Here is a 23,507-nt window from a genome sequence, read left to right as displayed (position 1 = left end):
AGAGATGAAGAGAGGAATTAGTGAAACTCAGTGTCAAAAGGCAAGAAAAGTCCAATACACAAACAAACAAACAAACAACAACTTATTTTGGAGAAGCCGCGGTATTTGCTAGTGAGAGGGTAGAGGTATAATCCTAATCTCTCCTTTAATTTGGGATTAGCTAGACTGAGAGAGTGAAAATTGGGTTACATACCTCCCACCTCACATGATGAGCTTAAGAATGAGAAAGCGTGAACCTGTGTGTGTGTGTGTGTGTGTGTGTGTGTGTGTGTGTGTGTGTGTGTGTAGACTCTGAAAATGAAGAAGCACTCTGAGCGCTTCTTAAAAGGGAGCGATTAATTTATTGCACCTAATGGTTCGCCACAGTGGAGCAACAAAGTTCTGTGTGTTCTTTCATCTTGCTGTTACAAATGCTTTGTGAATCTCTCTCTCTCTCTCTCTCTCTCTCTCTCTCGTTTGGACATGAATTAATTAATTTACTGTCTTCTGCGCACTGCAGCACTGGCAATGTCGAGCCCAAAATGAGCACACAAAATCATTTTTGATAACCTACACTGTAAAAAATGCTGGGTTCCACACAATTGATTTGTGTTGGGACAACATTAAGGGATAAAGTTACAGTAGCTCATTAGTTTTTACAAATTTAAGTGGACTGAACTAGGACTGCACAATATATAATTTCACCATTGATAACGCAATGCGTGAGTCACATCGCAGGGATTATAGTTGATCAGACATTACAATTAACAACATAGTGGAGTCATTTCATATTTCAACCTTAGAGTGAAAGCTTATTAACATTATATTTAAGGATGTGAATGTGTAAGCAAGAAAATGTAGGGCATTTGGACACAATAAATCAGATGTTTGTAGCTTAATGATTAATTGTACATTTTATAATTATTTACTTAATGAAAATTGTGTCGTTATTATTATTATTATTATTATTATTATTATTATTAGAGAGATTTTTTTTTTCAGAATATAGTTTTTTGTAATTCAGTTTTTATTTCCACAACGAATACATACAATTTTTACAATCAGATAGAAAAGTACTTTTAACAGCTATTACTCCGTATATATCCACCATCTCTCCACCCCATTACATGCACATCAAGAAACACAGGATAACTGCAGAGAACGCAAGTGAATAAATTACATTCAATTTTACTTTCATAGTATCAGACGAGGGTTAAGTGTCTACGATTTCTTTGAATGCATATTGATTTATTTCTAGATATAAAATTATGAATTCATTACAAAAAAAGCCATTCAAGTCATCTGCTGAAATTGTATTTATAATCGCAGTATTTAATCGCAGTACAAGAAAATATTCGTAATAATCGTAATTCACATCCTTTAACTCATCCATAATCATGAATCAAGGTGAGTGATTCTTAGTTTGACTTTTCAGTGATCATCTACTCTTCCCTGTTGATCACCCTTGACTAATGAACCTGAATTTCACTATATTGATGTTCTGAATTTCTTCATCTTGAAAATTTGAAACTGTATTTTTACAAACTGGATATCTGCAGTCTATGAATTCAAAACACAAAATCTGAAGTTTGAAAATATGTCTATAAAAAAACTCCGTTTCAGATGTTTAATATTAAAGTTATGAAATTCAAAAAAAAAAAAATCTAATTCAAAAAATTTTTTAACAGCATTTAAAATTCAGTTTTATTAACTTACAATTGACAATATTTCAAATGAACACAACTAAAAAAACAGATTGTTTTGGCATATTATTATCTCCATAGAAATTGGGTTTAAGTTTAGGGAAGAATTACTAATGAACAGTTAATATCTTAATAACAGGCAGGTATTACGCCAGTACTTAATAGAATTAATTGTGTCCTATAATAAAGTCTTACCATAATATTAAATATTACTTTTATATTATTGTATAAAATTACAATAATGGTGGCTCAGTGGTTAGCACTGTCGCCTCACAACAAGAAGGCCGCTGGTTCGAGTCCCGGTTGCGTCCACTGGCATTTCTGTGTGGAGGTTGCATGTTCTCCCCATGTTCGCGTGGGTTTTCTCTGGTTGCTCCAGTTTCCCCAACTGTCAAAATAGGTGAATTGAATAAACAAAATTGGCCGTAGTGTATGTGTGTGAATGTGAGAGTTAATGGATGTTTCCTAGTACTGGGTTGCAGCTGAAAGAACATCCGCTGTGTAAAACATATGCTGGATAAGTTGGCGGCTCATTCTGCTGTAGCGATATCTGATGAATAAAGGGACTAAGCGGAAGGAAAATTAATGCATGTATAAAATTATTTGTACATTGATGACCATGGTTTTTTACTTTTATTTCTTCCATTTTTGTGCTTGAATACTGTTAGACTCCCCAGAAAACCATAAAGCACTGTTAAACTTTTCATTTGCAGTTTTATTTTTGGCACACAAAAGTGTTCTTGGAACTTCGTATGACAACAGTTTAACCACTGAAATGCCATGTTAGGACAACGTTTTAGGTTCCTTTTCTGAACCTTGAATGTCTTGAGACGATGCTTTATTTGGAGGATGAGGGAGCTCTCAGATCTCATTTAAAATCTATTGTGTTCTGAAGATAAACAAAAGTTTCATGAGTTTGAAACATCATGAGGCTGAGTATTTAATAACAGTTTTAATTTTTGGGTAAACTCACGATTTAACCAGAACTAGGCTATGAATATATTGTTGAATTATTCAAATATGAACTTTAAGTGAGTTCAAGTAAATATTTTAGATCAAAGTGGATTGACTAACCAAAAAAAAGTGTGTGAATCCCAGCATAACATTAGCAAAGATTAATAAGTTTGGAAAAAAAAAGTCTTCAGGGTGAAAATATTTTTGTCAGTCACACATCAGCAGTTTTTAGTGTTGTGTGTAATTATTGTCTCAACTGATTGAGACATGCTTTGTCCACAAATTCAGAGGCATGGACCTCTAAACAGGATTACACACAGCTTTAGTTTAGTTTTAAGAAAATTGTGAGGAGGAATGCGAAAATGAAACCCTGCAATCAGTATTCTATATTCAGTTTTAGTTGTGAATATGATCTTATGTGAATAAGATCTTCTGTTCAATCTGATTTTCATTAGCAGTGATTCTTGTGCAGGCAGGAAAATATCCCAATCTAGTTTCAAATATAGTTATTTAAAAACCATGTCAAGCCCTGTACAACTCAAAGCAGTTATTTCACTTCCTGTTCATCGTTACAGATCTTCAAAGCAATAACCGAAGCTACGGGCTTTGTTTCTCTTCCAAAAATACATGTTTTATATTTCCCCCGGGCCCAAATTACAGCTGCTGTCTTGTGTTTCTCTCGTTTGTAGCAGTTTTAAATGCACAAAAGAAAGAAATCTCTCTTTTACTTGATAATGAATCGAACGCCCAGGTTTTTCTGCTTCCATTTATGACACCGCAGCTAATTCTCCTTAAGTTTAAAGTTGAGAATTTACAAGTCTAAAAGGGGGCATCAAAGATGATAAAACCTTTGACGCGTGCTGTGGTCGAGCAGAGAGAGCGAGACTGAAAGGATTGAAATGGTTTTAAGGCTGATTTAAAGAACACCCACACATGCTAGTCTTCCAGTTCCTCGCAGTGGGAAGGGGACTGAACATGCCGTCTGACAGCTTGCCAAACATTAATAACTAAGGTCACTGGTGTGAGCTCAAGTTGTATTGATCTGTCTGAATTCTACACCAACTGAAAAATAAAGGGAAAGGTGGTTTGATGATTATCGTTCACTAATGGCCTGTTTTCACTGAGTGGTACGGTACGGTTCGGTATGCTTTTATGGCCGTTTCCACTGTCATAAGGTACCTAAAATCAAACTGTACCATACTTTTTGGGTACCCTTTGCGAAGGCACAACAAAAGGGTACCAAAAGGCAGAGCAAGACGTTGAGCTGAACGCAATTGGTTTACAGAGATATGTCACTAGTGCACACAAGCAGGAGAATGAAAACAAAGAAACCGCCATTTTTAAATACACAGCCGAGAGATTACATTGTAATACTATATACATATAATAGTGAGTCATGGTTGACCCGAGCTCAAACAAACCTTGTCGTCTTCTTAATGAACAACCACAAAGCCAAGAAGAACAAAATCTGCCGTGTCCTGTTTTTGTTTTACAAGGTCGTCTAAAAGTTCGAGCAGATACCATTGGTAAAGGTGACCCGTAAAGGTGAAAGCCTGATAAAGGTGACCTGTACTGTATCGTACCGTACTGTACCACTCAGTGGAAACAGGACATAACAGTTTACTCACAAGCAAATTTTCAAAGTCCAAATCCTGTCACATAATGTAGACCCGCAAATACATTGCAAAAGCATTTCCTGCTCATTTAAATGTATCATTAATAGTGAAAACCGTTCAATATCAGCTTCTCTGAAACTGTGAATATTTCACTTTAATTTTATTTAGGCTATATTATTATTTTATTTAACAAACAAACACAATCTCATGGCAATTCGTGTTTTGGGACATATAGCGGACTTGTTTCAAAGCGCATCACGTCAAATGTTAAAATGTTAAAACGTCAAACGTCAAATGCTATTCATTTTTCTTGTTTATAGATAACGGGCCAGCCAAAGATCAGGGTAACTGCTGGTTTCAATAAGTCAAATTTAAGACTTATGACCCTTTTAAGACCCTTTGAAATTTTAGACTTGTATAGGGTTAAAAAAATTATCATGAGGAATCTTGTAATTGTTTTTAGTTTTTTTCCCGATTAGGGAATTTAATTTGGGGAATTTACTGTAAAAATATTTAACAGCTGTTCTGAACTAAGAGAACTCTTAGCAAATAAAAAACTTAAATATAAAAAATAAGGTTTTATTGAGATGTGTTGTTGGTCATTAGGTGGATATCTGCCCAAATTGAGTAGCTTTACTTGGACAAAGCAAAATTAAGACCTGTTTAAAACTATTTAAGACCTACAACACATCATGTCAGTGAATTTAAGACATTTTAAGACTTAAGATCCCGCAGAAACCCTGAAAGATACATTAAAGTTAAGATAAATATATTACACGAATTTGTTTCAAAAAGATTTTTTCCAGGAAAAATGTATGAATTCTATTTTTGTTTGTGCCCCTCCACCACTCAACTATACGAGTGGATGATTTGTTTCGCTCTGTGGAAAATAAGGAATTAATTAATGCTTCAGATTAATTGTTATATCACAAACCTTTGTCATATATTTGCAATTTTTTTAATGTCATTATTTTAAAGATTATGTCTTGAGCATTTGATTTTTCCTTGCTGCTGCTGATGTGCTTTCATTTTCTCTGTCTCGCAGCAAGTTCAGGCGAGGGATTGTTTAATAAGAAACCCATGGCAGGAAAATAAACATTTAGATTTCAAAGAAAATATCTTAATATTAAAAAGGAATCATAAATTTGATACAATCCATGTAGTAACAAATGCCTTTAAATAATGCAGTTGTCAGCAAGCATCAGTGTTTATTGAGAATAAAATAAAAAAAAAATGAAATTGAGATTAGAAATATTGTTCTAGCAACACTTCTAGCAACAGCTTTGGGAAATAACGCTCATTGTAGATGTGACAGGACAACTGATCGTGAAGCAACGTGTAGTCTGGCACATTTATTAACCATGACAAGTCAAGATTTTATCAAGAAAAAAAAAAAGAATAGAAAAAAATTGGAATAATCAAACAGAGTGACTTTCGTAACCGCTAATAAAAATCGTGTGATCTGACTGGGGCTTAACTCAAATTATTCTAATTACTTTAAACCTAGACTCAGCCATCCAGAACACTCATCTAATAATTTATTTTCCAGTCTCCAAGTTGCTCATTCAACCTTTCTCTTATTTGACAATTTCAGATGGCATTTTTCTTTGAAGTTCTGCCTAAAAGTCTGACAACCCGATCTGCTCTTCACCAGTTTCAGATGAAACCGGTGCTCGGCATATTCTATTCAACCAAGCTGCCAGCGAGGACCAGAGGGGTGTCTGATTCTCAAACTAGACACTCTGATATGTCCTCTTGCTGCCTTGCATCTGGGCCGTCCACTTTTCTCTGTCCCGTTTAAGCACGCTGTCTTGAATCAAGACAGTATTGTACGCTCACAGATGGAATTGCCTTCATCTTTCATAAGAACAATAGACTGATGAGTTTCTAGAGGAAGCTGTTTCTTTGAAGCCAAAATTGGACTATAGAAATGTCAGTGTATTGGCATCACTTCAGCAACAGAAAAAAAAAGACATTGTGCTGCAAATTCCATACTTCATTAAGCTGCGCAACTGTCTTCAACTGGGGCAGGATAAAACAGAAAAGCGGTCTTCAGTACCAAATTAGAAGATTAATATGACTACTGAAATATGTTCTCTTATAAACTGGAGTAATGCGGCATAGCAGGTTGACGTTGAATTGTAAAATTATAACAGGTTGTGATAACAATTTAGCCTGCAGTTTTGATTCAATTGAAGGAATCAATTTTATGGGTAATTTAATAAATTATATGAATGATAATCTGTATAATTATTGTCTTTACATTACTGTGATGGTTGAGTCGGGGTATATGTCAATACAATACAATTTAATGGGTAATTTAATATATAATAGGAATAATACCTTGTTTAATTACCGTTTATACATTTCTGTGATGTCAGGGTAGGGGTAGACTTTATTTGCTGTTGTATCAATTAAGTATTGTTATTGAGATATTTAATTTAGGTATCGTATCAAAGTCAAAATCTTGCTACCGTGACAACACTACTCAAATGAGCAAATGAGTCACAATAAAAAAAAACTTGAGATTCTGAGATTCTGGTTCACTAAATTTAGTGTGTATGTGCAGTGATCAATCTTTACATCTGAATAAATGCTAAATGCTAATGTTACATGAACGTGAACATTAAGCTTACTCCCTTCATTCGCGTGTCAAATCTGCTTAATTCGTGCGTCAAATCCGCTCCATTCGCGTGTCAAATTCACTTCACAACAGATGCGGATTCGCGTGATGGGCAGGGCTTCTGTCTGACCGGTCACAGTAGCTTTGTTGCTAAATGGCTAACATGGATTTTATTGAGAGAATAGCTGTGTTTATGTGCTTTATGAAGGCTGAAAACACATGTCTAAGTCCACTAGATCCATTCAGAGGTGCACCCAGCTCTGTGAGTTCATCAACCCCTCCAGAAACTTAACCTGGATGATGGAGGCTTTCAGCGGTGCTTCCGACTGATTTCCCACCAGGACACCAACAACAGGCACTACGTCATAAACATGCCCCTATAAGAGAAAGCTCCTGATCACGCGAAATGCTCAACTCGTTCATTCGCGCTGCTTCATTCACGCATATCGCGCGCAGGATGTCTATTCGCGCCTTTGCATTGACTTAAAACTTGATTTGTCCTCCACTACAACCTTCGTCAGAATCTGTCTGAATCATCAAATCTGAGGTGTACTTTTTAATGTTGAACAAAAAAGTCTTATGGCATTGGCATAATGAGAACGATAAATTGATAATACATTTCCTTTTTGGGTAGACAAATACCTTTAAATGTTACGTTTTTAATCTGATCTGCCACAGATGGCTAACAGCGATCCTCAATGTCAAAATACCTGAGATGACCGATCAAAAGTATGCATGCGTTACGATTCACAAAATCAGAGCTCAAATTCCACTTCGAAGTCTCCATCAGTTTAACGTAGAAAGAGTAGTTTATATATTTAAGCGAGTATATTTAAGTTATATTTTTGTTTATTCATTCTATAAAAGTCAAAGGTTTTATTAAATGTTAAACGAGTAACAGTTATAGCCTGCGAGGATAACGATGCAATTTGTTCCACCTCAAATTTCATAGTATTAAATTGAAAATTTTTCTTTGAATAAAGAAAATGCTTATTATGGAATGCTTATAATGAACTGGTTCCCAGAAATAGACCAAGAATTCCTTCAACATTGCATTTCTTAATTCTTTATAAACAAATCAACCCCTCCGAATAAAAAAATAACACTTGAACAATAGTGTTGTTGAGACTTGAATCTATTGGGCCAGATCAGGACAGAATCCCATTTCCTTCACCATGCCTGGCTTTGAGCTCTCTGCTTAACATCACATCCTCAGGTCATTTGGCATGACCTCAGAACACTTTGTTACACACAGTACGCCAGGTCACTCACCTTCAAGTAGGAACCGTAGTATTTAGTGACAAAGGGACTGTCGCACTGGCTCAACACTGTGATTTCCTGCTGAATATCTTCGATCTCATCTTCGGCCTCTTCCAGATCGATGATCTTGATGGCCACCACTTTCTGCGTGCGATTGTCGATGCCCTTGAACACTTCTCCAAACGAACCCTTCCCGATTCTCTCCAGCTTGGTGAACAACTCCTCAGGATCTGCTTTTAAATTCTTGAATGAAAAAGAAAGAAAGATGAATTTCAGCATCAGGTCCAGTTAAACATCCTATAGTCAGCTTTATACAGAATTGCAGATTAATTCGTTTATTTCTTTACTGTTAATGCCATGCCAGCATCAAGGCTATTTTTATATGAATTAAAGAATTTTTATATTTGTATACTACTAGGATTGCTCAATATATTGTTTCAGCATTGATATCACAGTGCGCAATAGTCACATCGCCGTATCTGCAGATGTTTACTGTATGGTGACCCGAAATGGCCTTAAACACCCAGCAGGCACAAGACATCCACTTGACATCAAATTAACGTTGTACCCCAACATCATGGGGACGTTACATTCTGTTTGGAAATGAAAATCGGGTAGACATCAGAACTCAACGTCAGGCCAACATCAATGTCCATTGTCCAACCTAAAAATCAACGTCTAATCATGTTACAGCTTGACGTTGTGTGGACGTTAACACCATAATGTCTATCAGACTTGGATTTTAGTTGCCATACCTGACGAATAAATGTCGGTATTTGACATCAATATGACGTTGGTTTAAGATGTTGGCTCGACGTTGGATTTTGGTCACATTCCAACACAACCTAAAATCAATCAAATATCAACGTCAGTTGATGTTGTTATTGGGCATCAAAATAAAAATAATTGTCCTTAGACATTGAATTTTGGTCACTTGACATCACAACCTAAATCTAACCTAATATTAATGTCTTATGACATTGTGTGCCTGCTGGGCAATAACTAAATGAACTACAGAATGTTACGTTTACACAGATCCACAAATTATATGTAAATGCATCGACCTTTTTTGAGCGTAATCCTCACATACTTACTAGATACTTTTACTCTACTCGCACTAGATTTTTAGGCAAGTAATGGTACATTTACTTCTTCAGTACTCTTTCCACCACTGGTTATAACTATATAGGTTAGCATGTTTCTGGTATGGATTGGCATGTTTCTTACTAGGCTGTTGATAGGGGGTTCTAAGTGGTTTCTAAGGAGTTGCTAAAGGCCCATTTCCACTGAGTGGTACGGTTTGGCTTTTATGACCATTTCCACTGTCACAAGGCATACTGAACCATACCACTTTTTCAGCATCCTTTCGAAAGGGTCTCGTAAACACGAGAAAGTGTACTAAAAGGCGGAGCTAGACGCACAGCTGAATGCTATTGGTTTACAGAGATACGTCATTCGCTCATGCAACAAGCCAGAATGAAAACAAAGGAACCGCCATGTTTTAAATACACAGCCGAGAGATTACAGCGGAATTATATATACATATAATAATGAGCCATGGTCAACCGGGGCTCAAACAAACCTTGTCGTCATCTTGATGAACAGCCAAAAAGCCAAGAAGAAGAGCAGAGACTAACTGCATCTCTGTTTTTACTAACTGCATCTGTTTAATGTTTATCGTCTTTTTAAATTTTTAATATTTATTTATTTTGTGTCGGTCACTTGTCACTTTATGTACACTGGAAGCTTCTGTAGCCAAAACAAATTCCTTGTGTGTGTGAAGCACATTTGGCAATAAAACTGATTCTGATTCTGACATTTTACCCCATGCAGTGTAGTTTTTTACGAGCCAGTCTGAAGCGCGAGCGGTTTCACTTTCTTGCTTGCACTCGCCGCGCAACTAAATTTGAAATGACGAACTTCTTGAGCTGATTATAACGTGCTTTTGAAACCCGATCCTGTCAGAAATTGACAAACGCGAGAGTGAAGTGTGAAAAAAAGGAGAAGGTGGAAAAAAGGAGCACATTATTTTTTCAGCAAATATGAACAAACCGCCATGTTTAACTATTATTAACTATTTTAATAACCATTTAACTATGTTGCTAGGTGGTTGCTAAGGTGTTGCTAGATCGTTGCCAGGTGGTTTAAAGTTGTTGCTATGCGGTTGCTAGGGTGTTCTGAGTAGCTGCTAAGGCGTTGCTGGGGTGTTTTATGTGGTAGTTAAGATGTTGCTGGGTGGTTTCTAAGGTGTTGCTAGGTCGCTGCTAAGGTGTTGCTAGGAGGTTGCTAGTGTGTTCTGAGTGGTTGCTAGGTGGTTGCTAAGGAGTTGCTAGGTGGTTGCTAAGGCATTGCTAAGATGTTCTAGGTCGTTGCCAAGGTGTTGCTAGGTGGTTGCTAGGGTGTTCTGATTGGTTGCTGGGTGGTTGTTTAGGTGTTGCTAGATGGTTGCTAACGTGTAGCTAGGCAGTTACACAAGAAGTTGTTAGGTGGTTGCTATGCAGTCGCCAAGACGTTGCTGGGTGGGTGCTAAGGTGTTGCTATGTGGTTGTTAAGTTGTTGCAAGGTGGTTGCTTGGGTCTTCTGAGTGGTTGCTAGGCAGTTGCTAAGGCGTTGCTAGGTGGTTGCTAAGGTGTTCTGAGTAGTTGCTAGAAAGTTACTAACATAAATTTGCATGGTTTTAGTATGTATTAGCATGTTGCTAGCATGTTTCTAGCATAAATTAGCATGTTATTAGCATGGTTCTAGAATGAATTAGCATGTTGCTAGAATGTTTTTCGTATAAACTAGCATGTTGTTGCCATGAATTTAATATGACTTAGCATGTTGCTAGTATGATTAGTATGTTTGTTAGTATGAATTGGTGTGTTGTTAGTATGTCCAATGTAAAGTCAATGGCAGTTTTTTTTATAATGAAAGTCTATGGGACAGTTGCTAGGGTGTCGTAAGTGGTTGCTAGGCAGTGGCTGGTAAGTTGAAAGGTCATCAGTGGTTGGCAGATTGGTAGTCTTAGTTAAATGAGCCCAAACATAAGTCTGTATGACAGTCTGGCACAAAGGTCAGAGGTCAGAAAGTATGGTCCAATGTTAAGTCAATGAGACTTTTCCGAATTCTCCGAGTCAGTTTTTGGAAAACAGTAAGTCGGGTCAGTTGGAAAAGATATAACAACTTAATTCAGTTTGGAGGTTTGGAGTTAGTTCGGTGGTTGTAGTATGAACGGTATAGGAGGAGATGCATTCTTAAAATAGTCTAAGAAGAAGAAGAAGGAAGAATAATAATAAGTTTACGTAGTATAACAATATGTTGGCTTTCTCAAGTCTATCTGCATACTTCTGATTATTAATGTACACATATTCATCTATGGTAAATCTCTGTTCATACTTAATACAACCTGCATATAATGTTCATAGCACATCGATCTGTAAATACTACCCATAGTTTTTCTACAATTGCACTTTATAACTTATACCTACTTTGCTTTTACATTACATTAGACCTAAACTGCATTTCTTGTACATGTGTAATGACAATAAAGTTGAATCTGATCTAATCTAATCTAATAACACTACATTAATAAAGCAGGAAGGAGGACCACCACTGCCTAAAATGACTTCAATGCATCACTCAAATGTTTATAACAATATACTGCAATGTTATTTTCCAAGTGGTCTAAAGTTCCTTAAAAATGCTAGCAGGACCCAAGTATGTTTAAAAACTGAAGCACATCTGGTGCAGACCAAAGTTCCCTGAGGTCTCAGCCATGACCCTGAACATCTCAGACCCCCGAGGCCTTCTTAAAAGAAAACGAACAGCGTTGACATTATTAGCATCACGCAGCTCTCTATCGAGTTAAACTAAGCTGCACTTGAATAAATAGAAGCAGAACCAACCAACCAACGCTGCAAAACCTCAAACCACTCTGAGCTTCAAAACCCGCTCCAAACATCACCACCAGCGTGTCAAGACCCTTCGAACACAAAACTAGACAAACCACCGATGTGACCCAAATTAAAATCCCAAACTGCAGCCGCGCACATCCTCCTCTGAGCTCACAAAAAATTCACGACCTTAAAATCCTCCAAATCTCTTTCGCTAGCATAAACTCTAAACCCAGCGAACGCATACTGCCACCGAGCACAAAAGCAGAACAGCTTGTCCAGTGCAGTATCAGAGGCGCTGCCGGAGGTACACGCAGGCAGGATTTCACGGGGACCTCATAAATGTGTGAAATCCAGTTAAATGGATGACGACAGAGCCGATCGTGCAACGCATTAGTGCGCTCAACATCAAGAGGAAAAAGAGGAAATTTTGCCCACATCCTAAAGGACATTATTCTAATGCATCATACTTCAGGGTGTTGTAAATGATTAAGGAAATCTGTCTGAGGATATGTAAACGATGTTTTGATATAAGGCAGGAATGAGTTGATTATCTCTAGTTAATCATGACTGGAAATGCATTTCACTTCATACAAACTACTCATATTTTAAGGCTTCCACAGGATTTGATACTGGAGATTTGACATATTGTCCCAATTCAACACTAACTATGGTTTATCAAGAGCTATATTTCCATAGCATAAAAAACAGTTGATGGAAACGTCATGATTCGCATTAATTTTGAAAATGAGCATAAAACTTATACGCATAACTGAGTAGGATAAACTTTTTATTCGATAAGATGCGCATAAACTACGATGGAAACACTTTTACCGTACAAATTTCAGTATGCGCAATTAAAAAAGGTCATGTGATTTTGTTGTAAGAGACCATGTGATGATGAAAATGTGCGTAAATCGACAAACTAGCAGGCTGTTGTTTTGGTCATTCTAAAACGCCTTACTGTTTAGGTATTAGTGTTATTATATTAATGACCTCCAGAATCAAGAGCGTCTGTGCTCCGCGTCCGACACCTTCAAACGCCACCGTGCGTTCACTGCGTGTCAGGATTGCCTTCTGAGGCGCAAGTCAGTTATTAGATGAAGAAAAGATTGACGCAGCTTCTCCTACCGCAGTAAATTCAGTTTTTACTGTTGATATTTGGCACCAGTTAATCAGGAAGTGACGATTTTGTTCGCTTAGACTCGGATGGAAACGCTGCTTTAGTCGCACGTCTTTAATACGATAATCCAGTTTTGCGCATAAAGTTCATTCACATTTTTGGACGGTAACATAATGACATACAAACTGATTGTAATATCCTGCAAACGAATTAGAGCCGCACAATATATCGTTTCAGCATTGATATCACAATGTATGCATCCGCAATAGTCACATGGCTTAGATATGCAATGCAGAGTTGGGATTAAATTTGAGTAAAAGTCACAGTTCATAACACAAGATTTGTGAAGTCAAGGCCTGTTTACACCATGCTCGCATTTTCCGTCGAAGTTTAACGCCTTGTGACTGCAAACTCCACACAGAAATGCCAACTGGCTAAGCCGGGACTCAAACCAGTGACCTTCTTGCTGTGAGGCGAGAGTGCTAACCACTGAGCCACCATGCCGCCTTTGTTAATACATCATTTGTTCAAACAAAATTACAAGACTTTTTTGATGTGCACTTTGATATTTATTCTGTAAATGTGTTTCCATCAGAGTTACTGCATATTTTTTTCCATTCTGATAAAAGTTTATCCTACTCAGTTGCACAATTTTAAAATCACATTTATGCACATCTTGCCATTTCCATTAAGCATTTTATAAGAATTCCAAAACGCTCATGAAAATACGTGGATGGGAACATAGCAATAGGCTAAGAGTTTTCAACATTCCTCAAAACATATTCTTTTCTGTTTAACAGAGAAACTCAAACAGGTTTGGAACTCAAGAAAAGTGTGTAAATAAAGACAATTTTCATTTCTGGGCAAACTATCCCTTTAAGAATGATTTCTGAAGCATCATTTTTTGTTGATGAGGGATACATGTTTGCCCAGTTTGGCTAGATTCTGCCAAATAATTTCACACAAATCCCACAGAGCCTGTTTGGTCACACAGCTTTGACTTTTGTCAGTGTTTGAACCTTCAAAACAAACCTTCCACCCACCAGCTGAGGACCACTGCTTTAAACAACACAGATCAACTGACTCCAGCACAACATGCACTTCATCTCAGATGACAAAAGCCTTTATGAAGGAAGGGAAAAGAGGCCAGTGAACAGAAGTCACTGTGATAAATGGTGCATGTTGACAAGCATCTTGAAGACCGATTGCCAGCCTGTACTCTGTCAACTAGTGATGCCATCCTATGAACCAAAACCAATGATATATACACACACACACACACCCAAATTGATTTTCTCAGACACACACAAACACAGATCATTTTTGCACATCTTTCCTCAAAGTGCACACACACACACTCACAGAGCAGGCCTTTAATGCATCACTCAGAGATTCATTAGCTGTCATCTACTCGTCCCATCACGGAGATGATGAAGGCTTTGCTCCCTGATTCAGCCCTAATGCTGATTGCTCGCCTACACTCCCAGCTGATCTCTGTAATCCTGATCCCTATGCACGCTGACAGGTGTAACAGCCAACAAATTCTTTTAGAAGTCCACGTCATCCCTTGGCTCCCATCTGTGTTTGTGTTTTAGGGAGCTGGAAACTCTTAGGTTAGCCATATGAGATGCGTTAGAAGCAGGTGAGCACGTGCGGGACTCAGAAACCATCCTAATGGACGACCACCACAATTCCTCTGTGACCCATAAGGAAATACAGGAGAACGAGCTAGTGATGGCTGCTTTCAAAGCACTGCTTCATGGAGCTTCAAAACTGGCAAGGTCATGTGATGAAGGAGCTTCATTACTGCTTTGAAACGTCAATGATTTTTCAATTGGGGCGATCTGTATATGCCAAAAACCCAATGAGTTGTGCGTTACCCAAGTGGCGTATTGCTGAACAGGTTTCATTGGTTTAACCTGAGCTCAGATTAGTTTTACTAGCTTACTTTAGTGAGGCATTTGTAAAATGAAAAGGAATAACATTAATTAATAGTCTCTTGTCCTGTTTAACATAACCCACCGCAGAACAAACATTATATAAGCCGTGAAAATGTATAAAGGAATACATATTATACAGACACATAATACTTAATGATATTTTGTGATTAGCTAAATGCATTTACATGTTATATATTCAATTTAAAGTTTGCAATATGTTTGAAAAAGCCATTTCTGATCCATATTTTGCCTGCATTTACACTGTTTGACCACCAGGTGTACCTAGCATGGCGTTTACTTCAAATCATTTTGCAAAGCAATTGGTTTAATTGTTTTGATGCCCTGAAAAGCTTCATTATGAACACTTATTCCATCATTAAGCTTCCAGACCTCCAACATAATTCAGCTTTTCATCTTCTCGCACTTAGTCTCTGATTTTGAAGACCTCCTTAAAAGATGGAGATCCTCAGCCAACAATGGCTTCCTGCATCGTTCATTTAGGGTGAAGATGAACCGATTTTTATTACTTTGGGATGGCAGATTGCACGAACATCCTGAGGGCAAACCAGTCATATGGCCCGGCATGAATAGAGACCAAACCAAGTGACCCAGTTCTGATGGCTAGTCTCTGGAGACATCTCTCCATTCCTAACAACACTCTTTCCATTTGTGTCTACTCTTCCACTTCATGGCTTCCTTTCATTCTTGGATCTTCATCCATGATCTTGGTTGACTTCAGTTTCATAAAAGACGTCCCAGAAAGGTTACAGTGATGCTAATTCTCTCCAGAGAACTACAACATCAAGATTTTAATATTTAATGGGGATGCTTTCTAAATTGTTGACTGCCAGGCTTAGATGATGATGAAGGATGTAAGGCTTCTTCTGTTAACCATAATGTTTGATGTGTTTTCACATTAATATTTTAAATCGAACCTAATCAAGCCAACTCAAGTCAACCACAGGCTTTGAGGAACCCCCAGTCGTCCACAAAAGAGAACTAGCGAGATAGTAAAAAGGTTTAAGAGAAGGCCAGGTCAAAAAAAGGTAATAATGAGTTAATATATCAACATATTAGCGAATAACCAATGATGGGCTGTTGAATTATTAGAAAATAATGCACACAAGGGGGTATATTTTCTAGTAATTCAACAAACAGGAGTCAACAAACAGGAGTAATTCCAAACATTTGCCATGCTTTTGTCAACAAACTGTTCCTGTATGTAAAGTGAGTTTGAAATGATTCTTATTGACATTCCCTCAATTGTTTAACATGCAGATTTCAATATTTGGTCTAAAGTCGCATTCAAGTTTGACTTCAAAACAACATTAGCACTGCTTGATTCACTGTGAACTAGGGTTGTCACGATACCGTTAATTAATCTCACGATACTATACCAGCTGAAGTATCATGATACCAACAAGTAGTATTGCGATACTGTATTTCATAACTCAAATTATAAAGAAACTTGTCAGAAATACTATATTTTATGTTATAGTAAGCCTACTTGAATTTAATTCATAATTCGCTTAAGGCGACTTTTCCACTTGCAACATTATCTACTGTAGATAAACCATTAATGACAATTCTATTGTTTACAAAATACAGTGGCATCGCCAGTATTTTGGAGCCATGGTATCGCGATACTACCACAGTACAGGTAAACCGTGCAATCCTACCGTGAACAACGTTGTACTTTGGTAGTCTTTAGCTGCTAATATGATTTCACTATATAGAATTAGCAGATAATACATTTCTGAAATCACATTATTAAGGAGAAAGTCTGAATGTGCGAATATGAAACCAACTTATTGAGGTAAAGTTGGTTTTATAATGGCACATTCATTCAGTACAACTTTTAACGTGGTCTCTATATTGTTTACCATGGTACTTTAAATGTATATTCTGTCTGAAATCACAAGCAATTATGACTTCAAAACAACATTAGCACTATTTTTAACTGTAAACAATGTTGTGCTATGATTTCCCTATTTAGAATTTGCAAATAATACTCTTCAGAAATTGTATTATTAAGGAGAACGTTTAAATGTGTGAATATAAAACCAACTTTACCTCAATACATTTCTAATCCGAACAAAACGTTTTGTTTTGTACAAAACAGGATCTTTTAACACTTTAAAAAGGCAGTTAAACCCATTTTGGATCTTTTGCAACTTGTCAGAAAGTAGGAACTCATTACAGACATTACGAAACTTAACCCCAAACTCAACTCAGTGTTTAAGTGTTAAAACGATTCACAAAAAGTAGAAATGATGCTGATTGTATCTTTACCTGCATCCCAGGCAGACTGCCCTGCACTGGAGAATGAGCCATGGCGTCACTTTAATCACTAAAACTGGCCAGCAAGTCAGCAAAAAATACTGTTTCCGGACAAGATACAGCTAATGCACCCCTGTATCCCGTGTGCCCGAGTTTTAATGCCGTCTGGGATCTTTTACAGTTGGATAATGGCGTAAAGAGCATCCACGGAAGGACAGAAAGTGCATGTGAAAGATGACTGGCGTGAAAAGCTCTCCTCCACTTCCGCAGCTTTAATGAGAACCGCCGCTCTTCCTCGCGGAAATCACCGCAAACAGCAATGAAAACAGCGTCGATCGGACTGATCGCAGAGTTTCAGTCGATGTAGCGCGCGATCTGAGGTGGGAACGCTCTTTTGAGGACTCCTGGAGTGGGTTTTGGAGGTTCATGCAGGCCAGATCGCTCGTCAAGAGTTGATGGTCCTCTTTGCGCAAACGGATTTCCAAAACATAGCGCAGAAACATGCGCGCGTTTGGGTAAAAATGCCCCGGTTTCACCTCCTGAAGCAGATGCACGGATCATGAACTATATCGCGGAGTCTTCGAAGGGATGGCTGGTGAAAATCCCGACTTGTTTAAACTGAAGAAATGATGTTGACATCCTCACTTCACTTCCCAGCTGGCCGCCATCTTGTCCGTGCTGTCATCGGGACATCAGGGCGGATCCGGAGCCGTGAGGTCCCGCCCCGCTAGGAGAAGGGAGGAGTTTGAAACTCAAATCATATGGTAGGAGAGCACATGCAGTCAGCAATTCATACAAGAGTTATTATCACAAAAAGTGCCTTTGAGACGTCAGAATAAAAAAAAGGTTTGAGATTTTTGATTTTACCACATACCTGTTGTATTAATGTATTAATTAGACCTTTGGCTGTAACAATTTAATGTTGGTCAAGCTCTTGCACTTTTTACAAACAACCTGCAAGGCAAGCAAACAGTAAACAAACCTCAAATTGTGTCAACTCTGTTATGGACAAATTCAAAGTAGTATAAGTATATTTTCATTGCAATGTGATTATAAAATGTATGTTTTCAGAAAGGTAACATGTCTCTTTACCAACCCAACTTTTTAGATTATGGAAAAAGTCTATTAATATTGCTGGAATAATAGAGCAAACATTTATTTCTGAATAAAATATGCAGTCATTGCACGTTCTTTTCAAAATAAAACCCAAGATCTAAAAGATTTTGTCAAACTTTCAAACAATATTACCTATATTACAATATATATTACAATTATATTATTCATATATTATTAATTAATTAATTAATTAATTAATTATATTAATATATTATTAATATTGTTAATATATTACAATATTACAAGTTAATATTATTATTAAGAAATCGCACAAGATGCTTTGCTAAGGTTATTTATTTTCATAAAAGTTGAACATGACGGTGGAAAACAAGATTACAGGGTGGACACTGGCATGTATTTTTATTTCAAACTGTCAATGAGCTCCATTATATGGACTTTAAAAGAAAATTCTTTATATAGACTGAGACAGATATTGCCAAAAGGTTTGTATTGTCCACTCATGTATTGCATCTACTGGTGTAGTATGTGTGTATAAGTGTTGTAACAAATAAAACATCAATTAATTAACTAAAAAAAATATTAAATAAATAAATAAAGTGTCAATAACAACGCATATGTCCACCCTGTCAAGGAAGGGTGACAGGGTGGACAATGCAGGGAGGACATTTTTGGCTAAATATAGCATGTATTCCACGCAGGTTGTACCTGCAGCTGGTGAAGTGTTTCCATATTTAAGCTCTTTGTACAGTTTGAAAGCTATATTTTTGATTTCTGAATTTTTTTAGTATTAATATTTCACTATGACAGGGTGAACATGTTAAGCTTGACAACATTCAGTTTCAACCACAATGAGGAAAACCAAGAAACATAAGTGAAGATAGTTACTGTGTGCACAGATGTTTTAATATCTTCTGAAGAAAGGCAAAATGGGTATGGGGATGCCAATGAGTACATCAAAGGGTTTCTTAAAGTGGCATTTACCATGTCATGACAGGGTGGACAGCAGGCTTGGGCGGTATCCAAATGTTGATACCGTCAAACCTCCTCCCTATTTTACCTCTGTATTCGGTATTACCGTGCATAATAAAAAAAAGTTATGATGTAAGGTGCAGACAGCGTCACCAAGCTGTTGGCTTGTGCCTAAACCATTCAGAAACTGAATACCGTATATGCGACCTTAGGTTCGCGGTCACCTGTTTGTCCAGCCTGATCTCACGAGAAAACGTAAGTTTTTTACGTTTTGTCAGTTTACTGGCTAAGTTCAGTCGTACGAAATTGTACGATTTTTAAAAAGGAGGCGTGGCACCTAACCCCACCCCTAAACCCAATCTTCATTGAGGGATGAGCAAATCGTACGAAAACGCACGAAGATCGTACGAATTCATACGAATTAGCCACTAAATCAAAAAGTTACGAATTGCCGTGAGATTGTGTTGGTTTGTCTTGTTCCTATAGAGATCTGCGAATTACACCAGAGTTACTGACCGCTCCTGTGCTTTATTCGGAAATTTATTCCCGCACCGCAAGAAATCTGGTCAGGTCCTGCGGCTCCTGCGGTACAGCAGCGGGAATGCAGACCTCTAGTCCGTATTTACCATGTCTCTATTCTCGTTCGGTCGAAACCCGGAAATACTGCCAAACTGCAGAGGTTGTGTTCTTTATCGAGACCAGGTCACTTGGTGCGCGACTCGCCATCTTACCTCACCTCTCTCTCTCCTCCACACTGTCCCGTGATGACAATCATGCATACGCATATTTAGGCATTAAATAAACATTTATTATTTAACATTTATTATTTAATACTTGTCTCCTATTTATGTGCATTGTTTTTTAAGACGGTATAACAGTATTGAAACTGACACCGTTGCTATTTTTAGATCCCGTGGTATACCATATTACCGTATTACCGCCCAAGCCTAGTGGACAGCAATTTCAAGGTCACTTGCCAAATGGATAATAATATTATAAAAACAAAATAAAAGTTTTCAAAATGACTTATTTTACCAAATAACCTGTTAAAGACAATAAGAATATTTAAAAATCTTTTTTTATTTGATCTAATTTGCCTACTTTTTAGACTCCCTGAAGTTGGCTGAGCAGTGTGTGGGACATGGTAAAATCACATCCATTCAATAAAAGAATATGGCAAAAATTGACAAAAACATATTTTAAAACACTTATAATTCTACCTGCATGTGTGTAAAGCTTTAACTAATTATATTAAAACGCCAGCTTTTCATTATTTCTCATTATGTTCATATAGGACTGACTCATTCTTGTGGGACACCAAAGGCACTTTATAGTGATAATAACCCACAAGCTTAATGTTAGGTGAGTTCACTTGTCTTTTTACCCACATAACAATTATATTGAAAAAAATCAATAGACAAAACTTTTGTCAGTGTTGTAAATAGAACAAAAATGACTTGAATTCATTGCTCTTTTGCACAATTGCACTTTTTGTGTTTGCATTTTCCGTAGACCTGTGGTGTCAAACTCAATTCCTGTAGGGCCACAGCCTGAGTTCCAGCCCTGCTTTAACACCTCTGTAGGTATCAAACAAGCCTGAAGTACTTAATTAGTTAGGTCAGATGTGTTTAATTAGGGTTGGAACTAAACTGTGCAGAGCTGCGGCTCTCCAGGAACTGAGCTTGACACCTGCCTTAGACCAGTGGTTCCCAAAGTAAGAGTCACGAGACAATGAGGCTGGGAGGACGGGGTGGTTTCTTGGTGATTTCCAAAAACCTCATTTATGTTATTAAACTATTAGAATTGCCATATTTTATCGATAACCTACAGAAGATAATACTATTTTTAAAACTTATAATATATTTAATATATTCTTAATATTTATTAGTTACAAAAAAAAAAAACAATATGTCTGATTCATTTGCAACATTTAATTGAAACATTCTATTTTTGTAGCTCCTCAATTAAACAAAGAAACTAAAGGTTATGTTAAATTTGAAATGACGAACTCTGCCTTTAACAAACTTTTGCCCCAACCAACTCCCCATCATTCTCCTTCTCTTTTCAGATGGGATGGTGGGCCAAACCAGGGGCGTAGCAACTTGTGTCACTTTTAGAGACAGACCATTTAGAAACAGGAGATTAATAATTATATAAACGTAAACTTTTGGATCTTATTTAGCTCTCCCCCCATTTTTTAAATGTCCGCTACCCCCCTGGGCCAAACCAAAGGTTTCGATGGGCCAACTTCTGCCCTATATGATATCTTACTATTAAAATAAGTTCTTTATCAATTCATAAGTATACAGCTGCAGCATGTTATAACCAGATTTACATCAGTTATTAAAAGCAAACGATGTTACAAGTGTTATACTAACAGTGTTTTATACAGTATGACAAAAAAGAATCATGAAAATACTTTTTTTTTTTTTTTAAGTAAAAATAACTTTTTTTACTTTGTTTCTTTGCAATTAATTATGACCAGGAGGAACAATGCAGTTTTCGTCCGGGCAGTGGCACACTGGACCAGCTCTATACCCTCACCAGAGTGCTCGAGGTTTCATGGGAGTATGCCCAACCAGTTCACATGTGTTTTGTGGACTTGGAGAAGGCATTAAACCGTGTCCCACATGGCATTCTGTGGTGGGTGCTGTGGGAGTATGGGGTCAGATGCGCTTTATTAAGGGCTGTCTCGTACGTATATGAACAGAGTAGGAGGAGTCTGGTTTGCATTGCCGGCAATAAGTCAGACTTGTTTCCAGTGCGTGTTTGTCTCCGGCAGGGCTGCCCTTTATCACCAATTCAGTTCATATATTTTATGGACAGAATTTCAAAGCGCAGCCTTGGGCTGGAGGGGGTCCGGTTCAGGGACCACAGGATTTCATCTCTGTTATTCACAGACGATGTCGTTCTGTTGGCTTCATTGAACATGGACCTTCAGCATGCACTGGGGCGGTTTGCTGCAGAGTGTGACGCGGCTAAGATGAGAATCAGCACCTCCAAGTCCGAGGCCATGGTGCTCCACTGGAAAAAGGTGGTTTGCCATCTCCAGGTTGGAGGAAAGTCCTTACAGCAGGTTGAAGAGTTTAAGTATTTTGGGGTTCTGTTCACGAGTGAGGAAAGGATGGAGCGTGAGCAGCGGCAGCAGTAATGCGGTCGATGTACCGGACCGTAAAGAAGGAGCTGAGCCGAAAGGCAAAGTTCTCAATTTACCGGTCAATCTACGTTCCTACTCTCACCTATGGTCATGAGCGAAAGGACAAGATCTCAGATGTAAACGGCTGAAATGAGTTTCCTTCGAAGGGTGGCAGGGCACACTGTTATGGATAGGGTGAGGAGCTCTGTCACCCGGGAGGAGCTCGGAGTAGAGCTGCTGCTCCTCCACATTGAGAGAAGTCAGCTGAGGTGGCTTGGGCATCTGTTTTGGATGCTTCCAGGACGGCTACCTAGGGAGGGGTTCCAGGCATGTCCCACCGGGAGGAGGCCTCGGGGAAGACCCAGGACATGCTGGAGGGACTATGTCTCTCGGCTGGCCTGGGAACGCCTAGGGATTCCCCGAAGGAGCTGGAAGAAGTGTCTGGGCAGAGGAAAGCCTGGGTTATCTCCTAAGACTGCTGCCCCTGCGACCCAGCCACGGATAAGCGGATGAAAATGACATGACATGACAAATCATTGTATAACGATGGTTTGTTCTGTAGACTATCGAAAATTGAAAAAAAAAATTCTTGAGGGGGCTAATAATATTGACTTTAAAATGTTTTTTAAAAAATTCTAAACTACTTTTATTCAAGCCGAAATAAAACAAATAAGTGTTTCTTTCTCCAAAAGAAAAAATATAGGAAATACTGTGAAAAATTGCTTGATCTGTTAAAAATCATTTGCGGGCCCTACTTTTGGGCACCTCTGCCCTACATGATATCTTACGATTAAAAGAAGTTCTTCATCAATCCATAAGTATACAAATACAGCAAATAATGTTATGACCAGATTTACATCAGTTATTAAAAGCAATGTTACAAGTGTTTCTATATTGACAGTGTTTTACACATTACACATTTACACTTTTTTGCTATCTCATAATCTTCAAGCGCATTAGGCAAACTAACCG

The 23,507-nt window shown here is 37.8% G+C and overlaps 1 protein-coding gene across 1 annotated transcript in view; it reads right to left on the bottom strand.

Moving 5' to 3' along the window:
• stk24b (serine/threonine kinase 24b (STE20 homolog, yeast)) overlaps positions 1 to 18,046 on the bottom strand; it is a 38,314-nt gene extending 20,268 nt beyond the window's left edge. Inside the window, exons 1-2 of the mRNA XM_056459633.1 lie at positions 17,366 to 18,046; positions 8,148 to 8,378 (exon numbers count right to left, since the gene is read on the bottom strand). Coding sequence (XP_056315608.1) covers positions 8,148 to 8,378; positions 17,366 to 17,407 — 273 coding nt within the window. The 5' untranslated portion in view covers positions 17,408 to 18,046. The remainder of the gene's footprint in view (positions 1 to 8,147; positions 8,379 to 17,365) is intronic.
• Positions 18,047 to 23,507: the final 5,461 nt, after the last annotated feature.

This window comes from Danio aesculapii, chromosome 6 (genome assembly GCF_903798145.1).
Source record: "Danio aesculapii chromosome 6, fDanAes4.1, whole genome shotgun sequence".
NCBI classification, from domain to species: domain Eukaryota; kingdom Metazoa; phylum Chordata; class Actinopteri; order Cypriniformes; family Danionidae; genus Danio; species Danio aesculapii.
The sequence above is the reverse complement of the archived record's forward strand: the minus strand, read 5'-3'. Positions and strand labels throughout refer to the sequence as shown.